Raw genomic sequence first — 20,277 nt, 5'->3', positions numbered from 1 at the left:
AAGTTCTTAGTTTCGTGCGAACTGGAGTTAAGACTGGCCTTGAGGCCTTGTTGCACCACAACCTTTTCAAAGTCTTTTTGCCCATGGTGGACTGGCTCGCCCCCGTGTCCAGTTCCATTGAGACTGGGAGTCCATTTAGTTCAACATTCAGCATTATTGGGGGACAATTCGTGGTGAATGTGTGCACCCCATGTATCTCTGCCTCCTCTATCTGAGGCTCTGGTTCGTCGTGATCCTCTGTGGATCTGTCCTCCTCTGCAACATGGTGGTTTGCAGGTTTAACAGGCTTAGCAGCTCGCCTGCACACCCGTTGGAGGTGTCCCATTGTTCCACAGCCCTTGCAAACGTACTCTTTGAATCAGCATGAATGGAAACGATGATCACCCCCGCAGCGCCAACAAGGTGTTAATGGCCTTGCATTCATCACCCTTGATGGTGGACTCTGAGACATCTGCAGATATGTAGCTGCAGGTATGTGTGACCTGCCCTGTACGTTACAATTCGAAAACAACATCACTTTGTTCACAGTACTTGTAGCAGCACTTGTGTGCTGAGAGATTTGCTTCATATTGTCACTGGTGGCAATGAACGTCTGGGCTATCGCTATGGCCTTACTCAAGGTTGGGGCCTCTACAGTCAAAAGTTTGCGAAGTATGGTTACGTGACCAATGCCAAGTACGAAAAAGTCTCTGAGCTTGTGCTCCAAATGTCCTTCAAATTCACAATGTCCTGCCTTCAGATCTTTTGTCGGTGTAGAACCAGTAGCTCGCCATCAGAGCGCTTTCCTTCGGGTTCAAATGCTCTTGGACCAGTGTGCACAAATCGTCGTACGATTTCTCCGTGGGTTTCGCTGGAGTGAGCAGATTCTTCATGAGGCCTTACGTTGGTGCCCCACAGACGGTGAGGAGGATCGCCTTTCGTTTGGCAGCGCTCTCTTCCCCATCTAGCTCGTTGGCCATGAAATATTGGTCGTGTCGCTCCACAAAAGTTTCCCAATCATCTCCCTCCGAACATTTCTCCAGGATATTGCTGGTCACAGGAATGTGGGAACGGAGGACCTTGAGACAATCACTATCACTAGCGAAGTAGTGCTGGGCAGGCTGATGGATCTCAAGGTAGACAAGTCCCCTGGTCCTGATGAAATGCATCCCAGGGTATTAAAAGAGATGGCAGAAGTTATAGCAGATGCATTCGTTATAATCTACCAAAATTCTCTGGACTCTGGGGAGGTACCAGCGGATTGGAAAGCAGCTAATGTAACGCCTCTGTTTAAAAACGGGGGCAGACAAAAGGCAGGTAACTATAGGCCGATTAGTTTAACATCTGTAGTGGGGAAAATGCTTGAAGCTATCATTAAGGAAGAAATAGCGGGACATCTCGATAGGAATAGTGCAATCAAGCAGACGCAACATGGATTCATGAAGGGGAAATCATGTTTAACTAATTTATTGGAACTCTTTGAGGATATAATGAGCATGGTGGATAGAGGTGTACCGATGGATGTGGTGTATTTAGATTTCCAAAAGGCATTCGATAAGGTGCCACACAAAAGGTTACTGCAGAAGATAAAGGTTCGCGGAGTCAGAGGAAATGTATTAGCATGGATAGAGAATTGGCTGGCTAACAGAAAGCAGAGAGTTGGGATAAATGGGTCCTTTTCGGGTTGGAAATCGGTGGTTAGTGGTGTGCCACAGGGATCGGTGCTGGGACCACAACTGTTTACAATATACATAGATGACCTGGAAGAGGGGACAGAGTGTAGTGTAACAAAATTTGCAGATGACACAAAGATTAGTGGGAAAGCGGGTTGTGTAGAGGACACAGAGAGGCTGCAAAGATATTTAGATAGGTTAAGTGAATGGGCTAAGGTTTGGCAGATGAAATACAATGTCGGAAAATGTGAGGTCATCCACCTTGGGAAAAAAACCAGTAAAAGGGAATATTATTTGAATGGGGAGAAATGACAACATGCTACGGTGCAGAGGGACCTGGGGGTCCTTGTGCATGAATCCCAAAAAGTTAGTTTGCAGGTGCAGCAGGTAATCAGGAAGGCGAATGGAATGTTGGCCTTCATTGTGAGAGGGAAAAGCAGGGAAGTCCTGCTGCAACTGTACAGGGTATTGGTGAGGCCGCATCTGGAGTACTGCATGCAGTTTTGGTCACCTTACTTAAGGAAGGATATACTAGCTTTGGAGTGGGTACAGAGACGATTCAGTCAGCTGATTCCGGAGATGAGGGGGTTACCTTATGATGATAGATTGAGTAGACTGGATCTTTACTCGTTGGAGTTCAGAAGGATGAGGGCTGATCTTATAGAAACATTTAAAATAATGAACGGGATAGACAAGATAGAGGCAGAGAGGTTATTTCCACTGGTCGGGGAGACTAGAACTCGGGGGCACAGCCTCAAAATACGGGGAGCCAATTTAAAACTGAGTTGAGAAGGAATTTTTTCTCCCAGAGGGTTGTGAATCTGTGGAATTCTCTGCCCAGGGAAGCAGTTGAGGCTAGCTCATTGAATGTATTCAAATCACAGATAGATAGATTTTTAACCTAAAAGGGAATTAAGGGTTATGGGGAGCGGGCGGGTAAGTGGAGCTGAGTCCACGACCAGATCAGCCATGATCTTGTTGAGTGGCGGAGCAGGCTCGAGGGGCTAGATGGCCTACTCCTGTTCCTATTTCTTATGTTCTTATGTTCTTATACCCACTGTTCTCTGCATCTTTGGGTTCGCTATCTGTATCTCATCGCCAGTTGTTGTGTATGGAGAAAGAGTCAGACTGAACACTGTGAGCTCAAAGTAAAGTCTTTTATTGCAGGTTCCAGAGTGCCTCTCCAACCTGTGAAGCCTCCTTAAATACCTGTGCTCCCAAGGGATTATGGGATCCCTTGGGACTCCAGGGGATGAGCCCTCTGGTGGCTGTACAGAGTCAGTACAAGTCCACATATATAACAAGTGGCACCCATCCACCACCTTAAACAGTCACTCCCTCCACCACTGGTGCACCGTGGCTGCAGTGTGGACCATCTACAAGATACACTGCAGCAACTCGCCAAGGCTTCATCGACAGCACTTCCAAAACCCTCGACCTCTACCACCTAGAAGAACAGGGCAGCAGGCGCATGGGAACACCACCACACGCCCTCCAAGTCACACACCGTTGTGACTTGGAAATATATTGCCGTTCCTTCAACATCGTGGGTCAAAACCCTGGAACTCCCTCCCTTACAGCATTGTGGGAGTACCTTCAACACAAGGACTGCAGCGGTTCAAGAAGGCGGCTCACCAGCACCTTCTCGAGGGTAGTTAGGGATAGGCAATAAATGCTGGTCTTGCCAGCGACGCCCAAATCCCATGTATGAATTTGAAACAAATTTAGGATGTGGTGAGTGGCCTTCACATTGGCCAGCCATGGGATCTGCTCCACATCAATATTTTGCCCTCCATCAGTTTGGGTGTCACATAACGTTGGGGTCGTTAACATTGGAAATTCCTATCACAACACCTTCTACAGTATAACTGGCATTGTCAGCAAGTGTGGGCATTTAAAAAATATGCCATAGAGAATGGCTCATTCTTGGGTCTTCATTGCATTTTGAGATGGAATACAGTGTCTGTCCCACCTACTGATTTTAATACACAATAGCTATGATCTCTGCTACAAGAGTGGTCTTTCCTTTCTCTAAGAATTTGTTCTGATTTCATGCATTTTGCTTGGTATCGACATCTCTGCAGCCAACTGAAAATTATAATCTTATATTAGTTCCGGAACCTTCATTTGATGCTTGCAGCATTTTTAGACTCTGCTTGATAAATATTTTGAAGGAATTTTTAAAAATGTTCTATTGTGCTCATGGTTTCATTTTATCTTTAAGCTTCATCACCCATCGCAAGGTTTCCGTTTTGGGACAGTTCGAGAAAGCAGTGCAGAGAATTACCTGAAAAAGAGTTTTCCAGAGATGAATGAATATATGAGAAGGTATAACGTGCCAACAACACCAGATGGTGTGGAATACTTGGAGTAAGTACTGTTTCCTATTTGGAATATGATCACATTCCTTTGTGTCCTGATACCAGCAATGTTATGCTGCCACAGATTGAGCACATAAATCTAGGCTGACACTCCAGTGGAGTGCTGAGGGAGAGCTGCCGACTTTCGTATGAGACGTTAAACCAAGGCCCCGTCTGCTCTCTCAGTTGGAAGTAAAAGATCCCATGGCACTATTTTGAAGAATAGCAGAGTTAACCTGGTGTCCTGGCCAATATTTATCCTTCAATCAATATCACTAAAAACAGATTATCTGGTCATTATCACATTGCTGTTTGTGGGAGCTTGCTGTGTGCAAATTGGCTGCTGCATTTCCCACATTACAATGACTGTACTCAAAAAGTACTTCATTGGCTGTAAAGCGCTTTGTGGTGTCCGGTGGTTATGAAAGGTGCTATATAAATCCAAATCTTTATTTTTCATTCTTTTTACTTGCTGGTTTGTTCCTCCACTTCAGTTACTTTTTTAAATGAGTTAAAAGCATATACATTTCAGTTGTGTTGCAAACCTTCTGTGAGTAACAATTTATTTTTGCCTCAAACAGCATCTATTTACAATTTATTTTGTTACTGGATTTGTGCTTGACAACTCCCGGGAAAGTTGAGTCAGACTGCCTAATTCAGACGGAAATTAAATGTGTTAAATGCACTCTCCTTTCCTGGACCACCTCATTTCCAGAATTCTTCACAGCTCTCAGCACTGCTTGAGCCTGTGCAAGTAAGCTAGTCTGTTCAGGCAAGCTGAGAGGTGAGGTGGTTAGAATTGTGCTGTGGAAGAAATTTAAAGGGAGGCAGCTATTTAAAGGTAAGTGGCATAAGGGGGCAAAAATTCATACAGCTTTTTCAAAAGGTATTTCAACCCATTTGCTATGGCTGAAGGGGAGGGAGGCAAAAAATAAATGAAATTAAACCGATGTGCAGGAATGATATGGAATCTGGGGGGAAAGAACCAGAGGTAAGATGAGGAGAAGAATTTTTTTTTACGCAGCAAATTGTTAGGATCTGGAATGCACTGCCTGAAAGAGTGGTGAAAGCAGATTCAATAGTAACTCTCAAAAGGGAGATTTGGATAAATACTTGAAGGGGAAAAATCTGCAGGGCTATGGGGAAAGGGAATGGGACTAATTGGATAGCTCTTTCAGAGAGCTGGCATAGGCACACTGGACCGAATGGCCTCCTTCTGTGCTGTATTATTCTGTGATTTTATCACCACCATTTTCATGACTGATGAAGTAGACATTATGTTGCATGTGGGAAGGGATGCCTTCTTTGGCATTCTAGAATACCCATCCCAGATGGCAGCAGTCCAGAGCATGCCTGTAAAAAGACTCGGGACCTTTGAACTGCTGACCGTACTGTGACTGGCATGCAAGCCAAACAACATGCAGAACAACTCATGCACTGCCTCCATTGTGAATCAGAGCCTACTCATGTAGAGTTCCTTGGACAAATCCAGATAGGTGTGCTTCTGCCTATGTTTGTGGTGGGTGGGTTACAGTGGGTGAGTGGGTACATTACAGTGGGTGGGTGGGTTACAGTGGGTGAGTGGGTACATTACAGTGGGTGGGTGGGTTACAGTGGGCGAGTGGGTACATTAAAGTGGGTGGGTGGGCTACAATGGGTGAGTGGGTACATTACAGTGGGTGGGCGGGCTACAGTGGGTGAGTGGGTACATTACAGTGGGTGGGTGGGCTACAGTGGGTGAGTGGGTACATTACAGTGGGTGGGTGGATTACAGTGGGCAAGTGGGTACATTACAGTGGGTGGGTGGGTTACAGTGGGTGACTGGGTACATTACAGTGGGTGGGTGGATTACAGTGGGTGACTGGGTACATTACAGTGGGTGGGTGGGTTACAGTGGGTGAGTGGGTACATTACAGTGGGTGGGTGGGTTACAGTGGGTGAGTGGGTACATTACAATGGGCGGGTTAGAGTGGTGAGCAGAGTTAACCGCTGGTGCAACCTCATCTGCGTGGTAGCTCTCTGTTGCCCCTTTTCCTCCAGGAATCACAAATATAGAAGAATTCCCATACAGGAAACTCACACTCCAAATCTCTGAGCGAAATAATAGCAGTACAAAAAGCAGACAACAAACCTATCCAGTAACTGAGTGCGCCACCCCCACTCAAAAAAAAAATGGTTCTAAAACACTCCTTGAAAGAACTCTTCAAAAATAGCCGAATGTACTTGCTGTGTGTTCCTTTGAATTATTTTCACATTTGACACTGCGTTTCTCAAACTTGGTCACCCATTCTACATGGGCGAAATCTAGAAGGAGTCATCATCATCACCATCATCATCATAGGCAGTCCCTCAAATCGAGGATGACTTGCTTCCACGTCAAAAAGTTCACAGGTCCTAATATTCCAAATCCCAAACTAAATTGTGAAGGGTGGAAGATGTCTGTGCGTGGATTTTTTTAACGTGTGGTGGCCGTTGCACACCAGCCACCACACGGACTTGATAGAGCTAGGTCTTGGTCCAGTGGCAAGGCTTAACCAAGACAACTGGAGACTAGCTCTGCTGCACGGACCTAGTGCACACACATATCGCAGTGCGGGCCGGCCCGTGCTGCCCCTAGGCCCTCGTCTCTTCTAGCCCCCGAACTCACACCTCTTCTGGGCTCCGATCGCGTTGCTCCACAATCACTTGCCGCTCCTGCGCCCCAACCTCGCTACTCCTGCTGTACCTGCCCATGTGTACATCTGTTGTAACCAATGGGAAATTGCTTTGATGTCCAAACTCAATTAACGTATTACAGCGAAGCGCACAACTGTTTTGGGGGGGATTGTGCTCACTTGTTGGTGCAACTGAGGGTAAAATGGTGATGGGAACGCCCTAATATTAGAAGGATTGGCAGAAATGAAAATCTTGTTGCGATTTCCCCTTCCCCACCCGCTCCCCCCTCCCCCACCATCACCTCCATGAAGCCTGAGACTTTTGAGATAAATTGTCCCATACTGCCTGATTGATGTTAATTCAGCACAGACCAGGGTTCAGACCCGAGACTTAGTACCATGTGGTGGGGGGCAGAAGTGGAATGAAGATTGGGGAGAAAAGTATACAACGCCTGTTGTAATGATAGGCTGGAAACAGGCGGCAACCTCCTAAATGTGTGCAAATAGAGGTCAATTGACGTTGGGACCCTCAACGCCATCTTTGTATCAATCAGTGCCCTCGTCGCTGTTTCATCAAGCCACTCACAAACGCTGGTGGTACAGGCTGGGAGGTGGCTATTTGAAGAGACCCTTACCTACAGTCAAAGGGAGAGCTGGAAGCAGGTCCGGCACTCCTTTTTTCTTCAATCTCTTGAGAATGTTGAGCTTCAAGGGAGTTTACAAGTTCATCTCCTAGCTGTGGTGAACATACACTTTCCCTGCCATTGAAATGTGCTGCTCGGTTTGATACTTTCACCTCTCCCCTTTAAGGTGTTGCTGCAACTCCATGATGAATGTTTGCCCACTTGGATTTCCTGCCTCTAAGCAGTGTTATTAGCACCAGCAGCTCGCCTATTCGACTTAAATGAGGTCCGATCACCAATATCGATCAGGTCTCCTGCCAACATCATCAGATGGGCAGAGCCATCATCCCACCCTCCGTCTGCCCAATCTACGTTCCACACTAAAATCAACTCCAGTCTACGTACCAAAGCAGGGGTGCCAGCAAACCTTTGAAAGAAAACCATTTGAAAGACGGTTGATTCATTGCTTTAATCTGCTGGCCAATAAAGTGACATTTATACACAACGTCCAAGTACAGAAGAGTAGAATTTCCCATTAATATAAGAATGTACTATAAGCAAGGAAATACTCTACAATGTTAGAAATTGGATTATTTTCGTTGTTAGTTTTGTAAGGCTCAATTTTCCTGGGTCATTTGTGGTATTATTTTGGCGCGCGCCGTTTTTTCTGGCGTATATATTTTTTTCAAAGTGTCCCCCTGTGATCTGCGCCAGCCGGTTTTCATAATTTTTCGAAGTTTGGCCAAAAGTTTTTCCTCCTAGGTCGGCGTATCTGGCGACTCGCGAGAAACCTTCTGGTGAGTTAGCAGAAAGCAGTGCACATTGACAAATCAGTGCTGAAAGATGCCATTGTTTTTAATCGAAGATTTTGGAGGGAGTCAAGAACTCTTTAAAAATCAATAATAAAGTTCAACTTTTTTTAACCTGTCAACATAGTAAATGGAAGTTTTTTGGATTTCAGATGTTTTCATTTTTTTTCTTACTTACATGCCACCACCGAACGTCTTCAAGCAGGACTGGAGGGTCGTAGCTTTGGCCGGCAGAATCAGCCCCGCGCCCGGACACAGGGGCTCAGCTAAAAAACAAGCCCGGGGGGGAGGGGGGGAGGTGGCGATCGGAAAGCTTCTGAAGACTGCAATGAGTTTGGGGGAGGAGGGTCCGGAGGAGTGCTTTGGGCTTCTCCAGGATTGCTGGCTTCCCAAAGGTACAGGGCTGCATTGATTGTACCCACATCGCCTTGCGAGCACCTTTGGAGGATTCCAAGGTTCCTTTGGAGGAACAGAAAAGGCTTCCACTCCATTAATGTACAGCTCGTGTGTGACGACATGCATCGCATCATGTCAGTTGATGCAAGATACACTGGGAGCACCCATGATGCGTTCATCCCACGTGAAAGTGCTATATCTGCCATGTTTCAGCAGCAGCCAGAAGGGCAAAGCTGGCTACTGGGAGACAAAGGGTAGGGCCTCGCCAACTGGCTCATGAAGCACCTACGCATAACCCGGACGGAAGCTGACCGGGAATACAACATGTCGCACATTGCGAAGCGCAGCATAATAGAGAGGACCATTGGCATCTTGAAACAGTGTTTCCGATGCCTGGACCATTCCGGAGGCTATTTGCAATACTCCCCTGAGATTGTCGGTCAGTTCACTGATGTGTGCTGCATGCTGCATAACTTAGCCATCATGAGGCAGCAGCAGCTGGTAGGAGAAGACCCACCTGCAGTGAGAGTCGCTGATGATAATGATGAGGAAGATGCAGATGACAAGCACGAGGACGTGGACGAGGAAGCCATGCAAGTACCTGAACCTGAAGCACGACAGCGAAGGAGGGCGGGACCATCATGTCCCTTTAACGATTGCTCGAGCCTTGCGCCAGCAGCTCATCCATGAACGCTTTGCTGCCTGAAGGCTCAGGGACAACTATTCCAAATGGACCATATTTACTGTTTGGACCTGTTCCGTAATGTTGTGTTGTGTTAATGGAACATATGATGGAAATGATTCTTGTTCACTTCAAAAGTTTTGTTAATAATGGAACAAATAATGGAAATGATTCAGTTATAATGTAAAATATATTGTATTCAAAAGTTAAACAAACAGTTCTTTGCACTTAACTTTAATAAAATTATTCTTGTATCAAACTTTAAAGTTTTCAGTTACGATCACTTACAAATTCTATAAGATCCCTTACGAACTTTTAAACTTGTAAATTTACATAACTTACAAAAATCTTTTACTTTGAGAACAACAGTTACAACAGTAACAATAATAATAACAACAACAACAGCAGCAAAGAAAGGCTCCACCTTATTCTAAGACCGCCTGCCGCGCTTGTTCTTGGTGACTCCACCACCCCTGCCCGCAGGCGGTGGCGTAGTGTTTCTGGGGTTGGTACCAAGCTTATTCTTTCTTAGATGTCAGTCAGGTAGTGCGGAGCTTTTTGCGGGGGGGGGCCGGCAGACGGCAATGTGGAGGGCCTGGCTTGGGGTTCTTCAGAGGCTGGTGTAGGGATTGAATTGGGAGTAGCAGTTGATTCTGTCAATGGGCGCGGGGTCTGGGCATGTTCCCTTATTGTAGCAGCTAATTCCAATATGCCGTCCCTCATGAGCCCTGAAAGTGCCTCAGCGATCTGCAACATTTCCTTCCTGATGTTGAGCAAAACTGTCTCAACTACCTGCAACATTCCCTCCCTCATGTTCAGTGATAGTGATTGCGTCATCTCTGACATTCTCTCCCTCATGTTCACTGACAGCGCATCACCTACCTGTGACATTCCCTCCTTCATGGTCACTGACATCGTTCCCATTTCTCGCGAGATTACTGTGACTTCTCCCGACAGTCCTGCTATCTCGTCACCCACCCCACTGATGGTGTCCAGGAGTTATCGCGTAAGGTCAGGGCTCTCCCCACTCATTGCCATCATCTGAAGCACATCTGTTAAACCCTGCACCTCAGGAGAGCGCAGTCCAGTTCTCCTTCCCCTCCTCCCCACGGGTGTGGCTCGCACCCCACCACTGGGACCCGCAGCCTCGGAAGGTGGGGCCCTGGGTGTGCCTCGCTGCACCACACCACTGGGACCCACAACCTCGGACATTCAGAAACCATGGAATGTCCCACCAGCATTCAAACCACTAGTCACGGAAAGGACTGTCACCACAATGAGCGGCACTTCCTCCAAAGTCAGTAAAACAGTGGGAGCTTCATCCAGCTCCATCCCCTCCCCCTCACCCCCATGTTCTTGGTCTAGAAGGTTGGATTCAAAGATGTTATCCTGTTCAGGCTGGTCCTCGTCTGAATTTTCTTCTGCATCGTCATGGTTAGCCTCAAGTTCTGCAAAATATAACAGAACACAGACAAATGGTTGGCAGCAGGGTGGGTGGCATGAGTAGGCTCACACAACACAGACCAGGCAGCAGGCTGATTTGAAGGACCACAATGAATGATAGCACATTTCATCAACCGAAGCGTAGCTAACGGAGACATCCCCAGGAACCGAAGCAGAGCTAGCCCGCGCAGTACTTAACATTTAGCAAAGCCAGACTGTGGAATTTGCAGAACTTACCCTCTCCCTTGAGTGTGGGCCCAGCTTGTGCAGTGGTGATTGCCTTTCTCCAGGCAGGACCCATCAAAGCAACGATCTTCTCTTCCAAGGGTGCCAGTGGGTGTAGATTTGTCAGGCCTCCTCCTGTTCGAGTTCTTTCTCGTTTGTTGTGTGCCACCTTCCTCTGCAAAGATGAAAGCATAACTTTTTAGAGAGGGTGTCTTTCTGCTGGGTGGGACAGATACAGATGGTCACATTTACAATTACAATTGCATTGAATAAATTAAAATATTACATACACTAACTACTTGACCAAGGTCCTGCCACTTCTTTTTGCACTGGCCTCCAGATCTCATGGTGGTCACCATTGCACAGTAATCGTCTGCAAGTTGTTTCAGTGTTTCTTCATTTCTGTGGGTGGAACTTTTATGTGACCTCTGCTGGTGTCCAGCTCCTGCCATCTGTTCTCAATCACAGTAACTAGTGTCTCCACTTCTTCCTGCAAGAGATTTTTCGTCTTTGCACCGCATCACATCTTGTACTGCTGCAGCTGCGATTTTTCCAATGCTCTCACACAGGACTCCTTCTCATACACACAACTGGCTCTTTAAAAATGGCCGATTGCCAACTCGGAGCTTTACTGAGCATGCACGTCCATTGCAACGACGTCAAAAACGTCACTTTTTTTGTCGCGCATGCACAAAAGGTGCAGCATCGTTTTTTAGTCGCAGACAGCAGGCTCCACCTCCCGAGGTGACTGGACGTGCTATGCAGCTTCAAATTCGAATTACAGATCGGGGAAACTTTGGCAAAATATTTCTGGTTCATTGCATTTCTGGCCTAGAAAAATGGGCATGGGCAAAATTGAGCCCATGGCCTTTTGAGCTGATGGCTTATATCGTCAGACATCACAGTTTGATTTACAGCTCTCAAGTTGTTTATCTAATTTGAAACAACAGAGAGAGTTGCATTTATATAGCGTCTTTGATGACCTCAGGATGTCCCAAAGTACTTCACAGCCAATGAAGTACTTTTTGAAACGTCGTCACTGTTGTAATGTAGGAAACAAATCCCCTGGGAGGACAGATGCACCAACATTAGCGTCTTTGACCAGGCCAACATCCCCAGTATTGAAGCATTGACCACACTTGATCAGCTCCACTGGGCAGGCCACATAGTTCACATGCCAGACACGTGACTCCCAAAGCGCTCTACTCGGAACTCCTTCACGGCAAATGAACCAAAGGTGGGCAGCGGAAACGTTACAAGGACACCCTCAAAGCCTCCCTGATAAAGTGCAACATTACCACTGACACCTGGGAGTCCCTGGCCAAAGACCGCCCTAAGTGGAGGAAGTGCATCCGGGAGGGCGCTGACCACCTCAAGTCTCAACGCCGAGAGCATGCAGAAATCAAGCGCAGGCAGCGGAAGGAGCATGCAGCAAACCAGTCCCACCCACCACTTCCCTCAACGATTATCTGTCCTATCTGTGACAGAGACTGTGGTTCTCGTATTGAACTGTTCAGCCACCTAAGAACTCATTTTAAGAGTGGAAGCAAGTCTTCCTTGATTCCGAGGGACTGCCTATGATGATAATGAATGTAGGAAATGTGCCAGGCAATTTGTGCACTGCAAGCTCTCACAAGCAGCAATGTGATAATGACCAGATAATCAGGTTATTTTGGGGGAGAACTCCCCTGCTCTTCTTCTAAATAATGCCATGGGATCTTTTACGTCCACCTGAGCTGGCAGGTGGTTTAACATTTCATCCGAAAGACGGCACCTCCGACAGTGCAGCACTCCCTCAGCACTGCACTGGGACTGTCAGCCTAGATTTGTGTGCTCAAGTCTCTGGAGTGGGACTTGAACCGACAACCTTCTGACTCAGGCAAGAGTGCTACGATTGAGCCATGGCTGACACAATTTGCACCATTTAATTGCTTTTTGAGTTGAAATATCCTAATAATTTCCCACTTTTGATGAAAAATCATTCCAGAACCAGGCGGAAGATCTGAATAAACACAGCCAGTAGCAATGTTTTCCTAGCACTATAGTTCAATGTCCGTTAAAGTGTCATTACGCTGCACATTTTTTAGCTTTTTTGCTGCAACCTATGGCTTTAGAAATAATATGACATGTTGGCTTTTCATAAATTATTTTTCAATTAAAGGAAATTATATATTGATTAAAAATGACACTTCATTTTGCATAAAACAAATCTGTTTATTGATAGATCGCATGAGTAATCACGTCAGGAACTACGTGCTGTACATGAAAGAAATCTGAAGTGGGTAAAATGGGGCCAAAAGATCAGGATTGATGCCTCCTAAGGCGATCTGTACCTATACAAATCAATGTATTATATATCACTCTTAAATAATGTTTTTATTCAATTACTTCAATTCTTCGTTGGACACCACAGATCAATTTGGGATGTGCCAGAATTCTTCCAATAATAATAGCAAACATTGGCTGTGTAGAATTCTACTGTCCCCAAGGTGCATGGACCAGAATGGTAGATGCAGGTGTGGAATGGGTTCTGTGTTTCTGATTAAAGATTTGACCTCTCAACCTAGGAGTGATCCACAAAAACTTGATGCCTTTATAATGGACAAAGCACTATTGGATTATGAGGTCTCAATAAATGCTGACTGCAAACTCCTAACTGTTGGGAAACCTTTTGCAATAGAAGGTAGGCATTATCTTTCTTTATATATGAATTCAATGAATGTGTATAAAGTATACTAGCAGATCTGCCCTGTTCTTGGTCAAGATGGGTCAGAGGTTACACTTTTGCATGGTGAAATGGGATTAATGCACATCAATTTGAAAATAATTTATGATTCTCCACAAAGATAATGATTTAAGTGCACGTTTTCATTGGTTCCTAGAAAAAGTAAACAATCGTTCCCTTAGTAACCGAAGGTAGGACTCCACAATATATTGAAAATCTGAGGTCTGCACGTTCTGTTTGCAAAACCTGACTTCTTATCATCACATTTTTAACATACTTTTATGTCAGCTTTTTTCATTATAAATTCCTGTCTACATTTATAATGGCAATTGTATATGTAAACTTGTCACACTGTAATTACTTCCTCCTGCCAGTGGTAGTGTTGTGGCACCTCAACTGTGTCTCCCAGCTCTTCAATCTGTATTGTAAAGAACCTACTATAGTCCAACCAACTCTATGGAGTGACTTTCAATTTGGGTAGACATTGGACAGGCATCTGGGAGGGCAAGCACCATGATGGCTCCATTTCACTGGCGGAAGGCTTGATCGATTTTAGTGATTGGGTCACGTTATAATAGAATCAGCGAGCTGCCGGCTAAGTTCTACGAATGTTCTTTTTGTTTCCTTGTTGGGCCAGGAGGTGCAGGAACGTTCCTCCAGGCCCCAGAAGAAAACCTTGGGCCTCCACTGCCCTTGGGACCCCTCCCCTGACTGCGATGTCCTTCCGACCGTTCCCTCGGGTTGCCAGCAGAGTCCTCCTGCCTCCCAAAGTCCCGCTCCCGCCAACCGGCCAGCTAAAGCTTCTCTCTAGGTTAAGGCAGGAAACAGATGGCATGCAGGTGACGCCCGTGCGGTGCAGACCTGTTCACGTCCACATCAGTCTCAGCCTCCACCTGTGCTGGACACGTTGAGGAATTGCGAGTTAATAATGATCTATAGTAACCGAGAAGAGTAAAAGCAAGTCTTCCTCGATTCCGAGGGACTGCCTATGATGATGATGATGATGATAGTAACCGAGAGTGGTCGATGGACCAGCAGGTTGGGAAATATAAGGAAAGATTAAATGTGGAATATGAATAAAGAGGTTCTGTTCCATGTTTCCACTCCAGATGTCTGGTTATCAATTAGAATGCAAGGGCGGGCTGGCTAGAATGGCCATCGACCATGGGTAATTGATGAAGAACTATATTCCATAGTTGCTTTGAAATGAACAACCAGTATAATCATCAGTCAGAAAATATCTCATAAGAGTTAGAAGGAGTTGACAGTTCAAAGGTCTGTCTATGCATAAAATACCAGTTTGTGGTATAAAACCAGTGTATAAAAAGAGGTGATGTTGTAGGACTAAGTCAGGCAGAAGGAGTGAAAGAAACTTGAATTGCTACCCTTTGTATTGTATGGACTGATCATCTATACAGCTTACATTTATATAGTGCATTTAACATAATAAAATGTCCCAGGCGCTTCACAGAAGCGTTATCAAAAAAAAAATTGGACACAGAGCCATATGATATGTTATGGCAGATGACCAAAAGCATTGTCAAAGAGATGGGTTTTAAGGAGCGTCTTAAAGGAGGAAAAAGAAATAGCGAGGCGGAGAGGTATAGGGAGAGAATTACAAAGCTTAAGGTCCAGGCTGCTGAAGGCCAGCCGCCAATGTTGGAGCGATTAAAATTGGATGTTCAAGAGGCCAGAATTGGTGGAGCGCAGAGATCTCGGAGGGTTGTAAGGCTGGAGGAGATTATGGATATAGGGTGGGGCGAGGCCATGGAGGGATTTGAAAACAAGGATTTTAAAATCGAAGTGTTGCTTAATCGGGCGCCAGTGAGCTCAGAGGAAATAGGTGAACGGGACTTGATGCGAGTTAGGATATAGGCGGCAAAATTTTGGATGACCTCAAGTTTATGGAGGGTAGAACTAGGGAGGTTGGCCAGGTGTGCGTTGGGATAGTCAAGTTTAACACTAACACAAAGCTGACCAAACATCCCCAGTTTGTAACTGTGTCACAACCTGGAATGCTTCAACATTGTCATGGTCTGCATTTTAAGTGTGCGCATGTATTTTGATTAATTTTATATATAAAAAATATAGACACTCCAAATTTGATATGATTTATCTTGGAATATGATCACTCAGCTGAGTGCTAGGTGATGTCAGATTATTTGATTATTAATCTTTATATCTCGAGATTTAGGTGCAAAGCTGGGGAATTCATGAAAAACATCACCAGTTATTTATCTGTTATGAAGTTGTTGGATTCCACCTTAGGACACTAATAAAGAAAAGAACAGAGTGAAGTGAGGGACATACTTATCTAAAGGTTTAATTGCTATTGGAATGAAGTTGGGAAATGCAATGTTTGAGTTGACATTCTATTTTAACACTCCATTTAAATAACAACCAGCTAAATATCATACAATCCCCATGTATCACATGATACATTTCATCTGAGTTCCAGGTCATGTCTTGCTGACTTGCCAAAACACATTAACATGGTTGTACAGGTAGCTTCCCTAGAACCAATATAAATGAGCAGTGGGAAGAATAGCTAACAAAATGTATGTTAACAAGTATTTGGAAAGATTTGCGAATGCGTTGAAAGGCTATCAACTCTTACTATACATTTCTCTCCTCCTGTTGTCAAGACATTAGCTTGTGCTTAGGTTGTGTTCCAAGGGTGCTGCAGGCGCTCCAATACCATTCTCTGTGCTTGAACCTGGAGTCTGTCATCCAGAGGCCATCCCAGCTGAGCCTAATCCTGTTCTCACTCACCGTCCAAGACCAGTGCGTTCGGGAAGCAGGAACCCTGGATGGTTTATCCTCCCTAGCCAAGAGGGCCTGAGTATAACTATACCATTTGAAGATAGAATGATGTTGTTTCAGGGACATGGACATGCATCAAGTATGCAGTGGGCAATACGAATAAGTGAAGTCTTTGCAAAGTGAAAAGAGAATTTTAATCATTGCAGCTTGGTCAAAGCACAATGGCAGACATTGCCACATCATTCCCCTTACTCGCTCAAGAAAGGAGGACATGAGAAAACAGGGAACTGCCAGTTAGCCTGACATCAGTTGTCGGGAAAATGCTGGAATTCATTATTAAGGAAGTGGTGTCAGGGCATTAGAAAAACATAACATGATTAGGAAGAGTTAACATAGTTTTATGAAAGGGAAATCGTGTTTGACAAATTTATGAGAGTTTTTTGAGGATGTAACGAGCAGGGTAGGTAAAGGAGAACCAGTGGATGTAGTAAATTTGGATTTCCAAAAGGCATTTGATAAGGTGCCACATAAAAGGTTATTACACAAGATAAGGGATCATGAGATTGGAGGTAATGTGTTAGCATGGAAAGAGGATTGATTAACAGACAGAAAACAGAGAGTAGGGGTAAATGGGTCTTTTTCAGGTTGGCAGGCTGTAACTAGTGGGGTGCCGCAAGGATCAGTGCTGGGGCCTCAGCTATTTACAATCTATTTTAATAACCTAGATGAAGGGACCGAGTGTAACATATCCAAGTTTGCTGACGATTCAAAGCTAGGTGCGACAGTAGGCTGTGAGGAGAACAAAAAGCATCTGCAAAGGGGTAGGAATGGTAGAATAGTAGAAAAACAGAATATTTTTTAAATGGTGAGAAACTATTAAATGTTAATGTTCAGAGAGATTTGGATGTCCTTGTGCAAGAAACACAGAAAGCTAGCATGTAAATACAACAGGCAATATTGAAGGCAAATGGCATGTTGTCCTATTTTGCAAGGTGTTTGGAGTATAACAGTAAGGAAGTCTTGCTACAATTATACAGGGCCTTGGTGAGACCACACCTGGAGTACTGTGCACAGTTTTAGTCTCCTTATCTAAGGAAGGATATACTTGCCTTGGAGGCGATGCAACAAAGGTTCACCAGATTGATTCCTGAGATGAGAGGGCTGTCTTATGATGAGAGATTGTATAGAATGGACCTATTATCTTTGCAGTTTAGGAGAATGAGAGGTGATCTCATTGAAACATACAAGATTCTTAAAGGGATTGACAGGGTAGATGTTGAGAGGTTGTTTCTCCTGACTGGAGTGTCTAGAACTAGGGGGCACAGTCTCAGGATAAAGGGTAACATAGAAAATAGGTGCAGGAGTAGGCCATTTTGCCCTTCGAGCCTGCACCGCCATTCAATGAGTTCATGGCTAAACATGCAACTTCAGTAGCCCATTGCTGTTTTCTCGCCATACCCCTTGATCCCCCTAGTAGTAAGGACTACATCTAACTCCTTTTTGAATATATTTAGTGAATTGGCCTCAACAACTTTCTGTGGTAGAGAATTCCACAGGTTCACCACTCTCTGGCTGAAGAAGTTTCTCCTCATCTCGGTCCTAAATGGCTTACCCCTTATCCTTAGACTGTGACCCCTGGTTCTGTACTTGCCCAACATTGGAACATTCTTCCTGCATCTAACCTGTCTAAACCCGTCAGAATTTTAAACGTTTCTATGAGATCTCCTCTCATTTTCTGAATTCCAGTGAATACAAACCCAGTTGATCCAGTCTTTCTTGATATGTCAGTCCCGCCTTCCCGGGAATCAGTCTGGTGAACCTTCGCTGCACTCCCTCAATAGCAAGAATGTCCTTCCTCAAGTCAGGAGACCAAAACTGTACACAATACTCCAGGTGTGGCCTCACCAAGGCCCTGTACAACTGTAGCAACACCTCCCTGCCCCTGTACTCAAATCCCCTTGCTATCAAGGCCAACATGCCATTTGCTTTCTTAACCGCCTGCTGTACCTGCATGCCAACCTTCAATGACTGATGTACCATGACACCCAAGTCTCGTTGCACCTCCCCTTTTCCTAATCTGTCACCATTCAGATAATAGTCTGTCTCTCTGTTTTTACCACCAAAGTGGATAACCTCACATTTATCCACATTATACTTCATCTGCCATGCATTTTCCCACTCACCTAACCTATCCAAATCACTCTGCAGCCTCATAACATCCTCCTCGCAGCTCACACTGCCACCCAACTTAGTGTCATCCGCAAATTTGGAGATACTTCATTTAATCCCCTCGTCTAAATCATTAATGTACAATGTAAACAGCTGGGGCCCCAGCACAAAACCTTGCGGTACCCCACTAGTCACTGCCTGCCATTCTGAATAGTAACCATTTACTCCTACTCTTCGCTTCCTGTCTGCCAACCAGTTCTCAATCCACGACAGCACACGACCCCCAATCCCATGTGCTTTAACTTTGCACATTAATCTCTTGTGTGTCTATTTGTTATCATCTACCAAAATTCTCTGGACTCTGGGGAGGTACCAGCGGATTGGAGAGCAGCTAATGTAACGCCTCTGTTTAAAAAAGGGGGCAGGCAAAAGGCAGGTAACTATAGGCCGGTTAGTTTAACATCTGTAGTGGGGAAAATGCTTGAAACTATCATTAAGGAAGAAATAGCGGGACATCTGGATAGGAATAGTGCAATCAAGCAGACGCAGCATGGATTCATGAAAGGGAAATCATGTTTAACTAACTTACTGGAATTCTTTGAGGATATAACGAGCATGGTGGATAGAGGTGTACCGATGGATGTGGTGTATTTAGATTTCCAAAAGGCATTCGATAAGGTGCCACACAAAAGGTTACTGCAGAAGATAAAGGTACGCGGAGTCAGAGGAAATATATTAGCATGGATAAAGAATTGGCTGGCGAACAGAAAGCAGAGAGTCGGGATAAATGGGTCCTTTTCGGGTTGGAAATCAGTGGTTAGTGGTGTGCCACAGGGATCAGTGCTGGGACCACAACTGTTTACAATATACATAGATGACCTAGAGGAGGGGACAGAGTGTAGCGCAACAAAATTTGCAGATGACACTAAGATTAGTGGGAAAGCGGGTTGTGTGGAGGACTCAGAGAGGCTGCAAGGAGATTTGGATAGGTTAAGCGAATGAGCTAAGGTTTGGTAGATGGAATACAATGTCGGAAAGTGTGAGGTCATCCACCTTGGGAAAAAAATCAGTAAAAGGGAATATTATTTGAATGGGGAGAAATTACAACATGCTGTGGTGCAGAGGGACCTGGGGTCCTTGTGCATGAAACTCTTTTTTGGAGTTCATCTGCAAAACAAAAAACATTAAACCGTGCCACCCGACCTGGGTGACACACCAGACATTTACAAGGCCCTTTTTTTTTTCCCCTTTTTTTTTTGTTTTTTTTTTGTGTTTTTCTTTTTTTGGTTTTTTTTTGGGCACTAAATTCACAATTTTCCCCAGTGCCCCCTATAAAAGGGAAGGGGGACACTAAAAGCACCGGCAATTAAAACAAATTAAACTTAAAAACGTAAAATCAAATTAAAATTTGGTTGCCGGGCGTGATGATGCACTCCAGTCCCTCCGGTGCCCACCTCTCGCGGAAGGCCGCGAGCGTACCTCCTTGTGCATGAATCCCAAAAGGTTAGTTTGCAGGTGCAGCAGGAAATCAAGAAGGCAAATGGAATGTTGGCCTTCATTGCGAGAGGGATGGAGTACAAAAGCAGGGAGGTATTGCTGCAACTGAAAAAGGTATTGGTAAGGCCGCACCTGGAGTACTGCGTGCAGTTTTGGTCACCTTACTTAAGGAAGGATATACTAGCTTTGGAAGGGGTACAGAGACGATTCACTAGGCTGATTCCAGAAATGAGGGGGTTACCTTATGATGATAGATTGAGTAGACTGGGTCTTTACTCC

At 45.1% G+C, this 20,277-nt stretch overlaps 1 protein-coding gene across 1 annotated transcript in view; it reads left to right on the top strand.

Moving 5' to 3' along the window:
* grin3a (glutamate receptor, ionotropic, N-methyl-D-aspartate 3A) overlaps positions 1-20,277 on the top strand; it is a 269,256-nt gene that overhangs the window by 209,536 nt on the left and 39,443 nt on the right. The window contains exons 4-5 of the mRNA XM_070870795.1: positions 3,877-4,022; positions 13,412-13,527. Coding sequence (XP_070726896.1) covers positions 3,877-4,022; positions 13,412-13,527 — 262 coding nt within the window. The remainder of the gene's footprint in view (positions 1-3,876; positions 4,023-13,411; positions 13,528-20,277) is intronic.

This window comes from Pristiophorus japonicus, chromosome 1 (assembly GCF_044704955.1).
Source record: "Pristiophorus japonicus isolate sPriJap1 chromosome 1, sPriJap1.hap1, whole genome shotgun sequence".
Lineage (NCBI taxonomy): Eukaryota > Metazoa > Chordata > Chondrichthyes > Pristiophoridae > Pristiophorus > Pristiophorus japonicus.
Note: the sequence above shows the minus strand (reverse complement) of the source record. Positions and strands in the feature narration are given on the sequence as shown.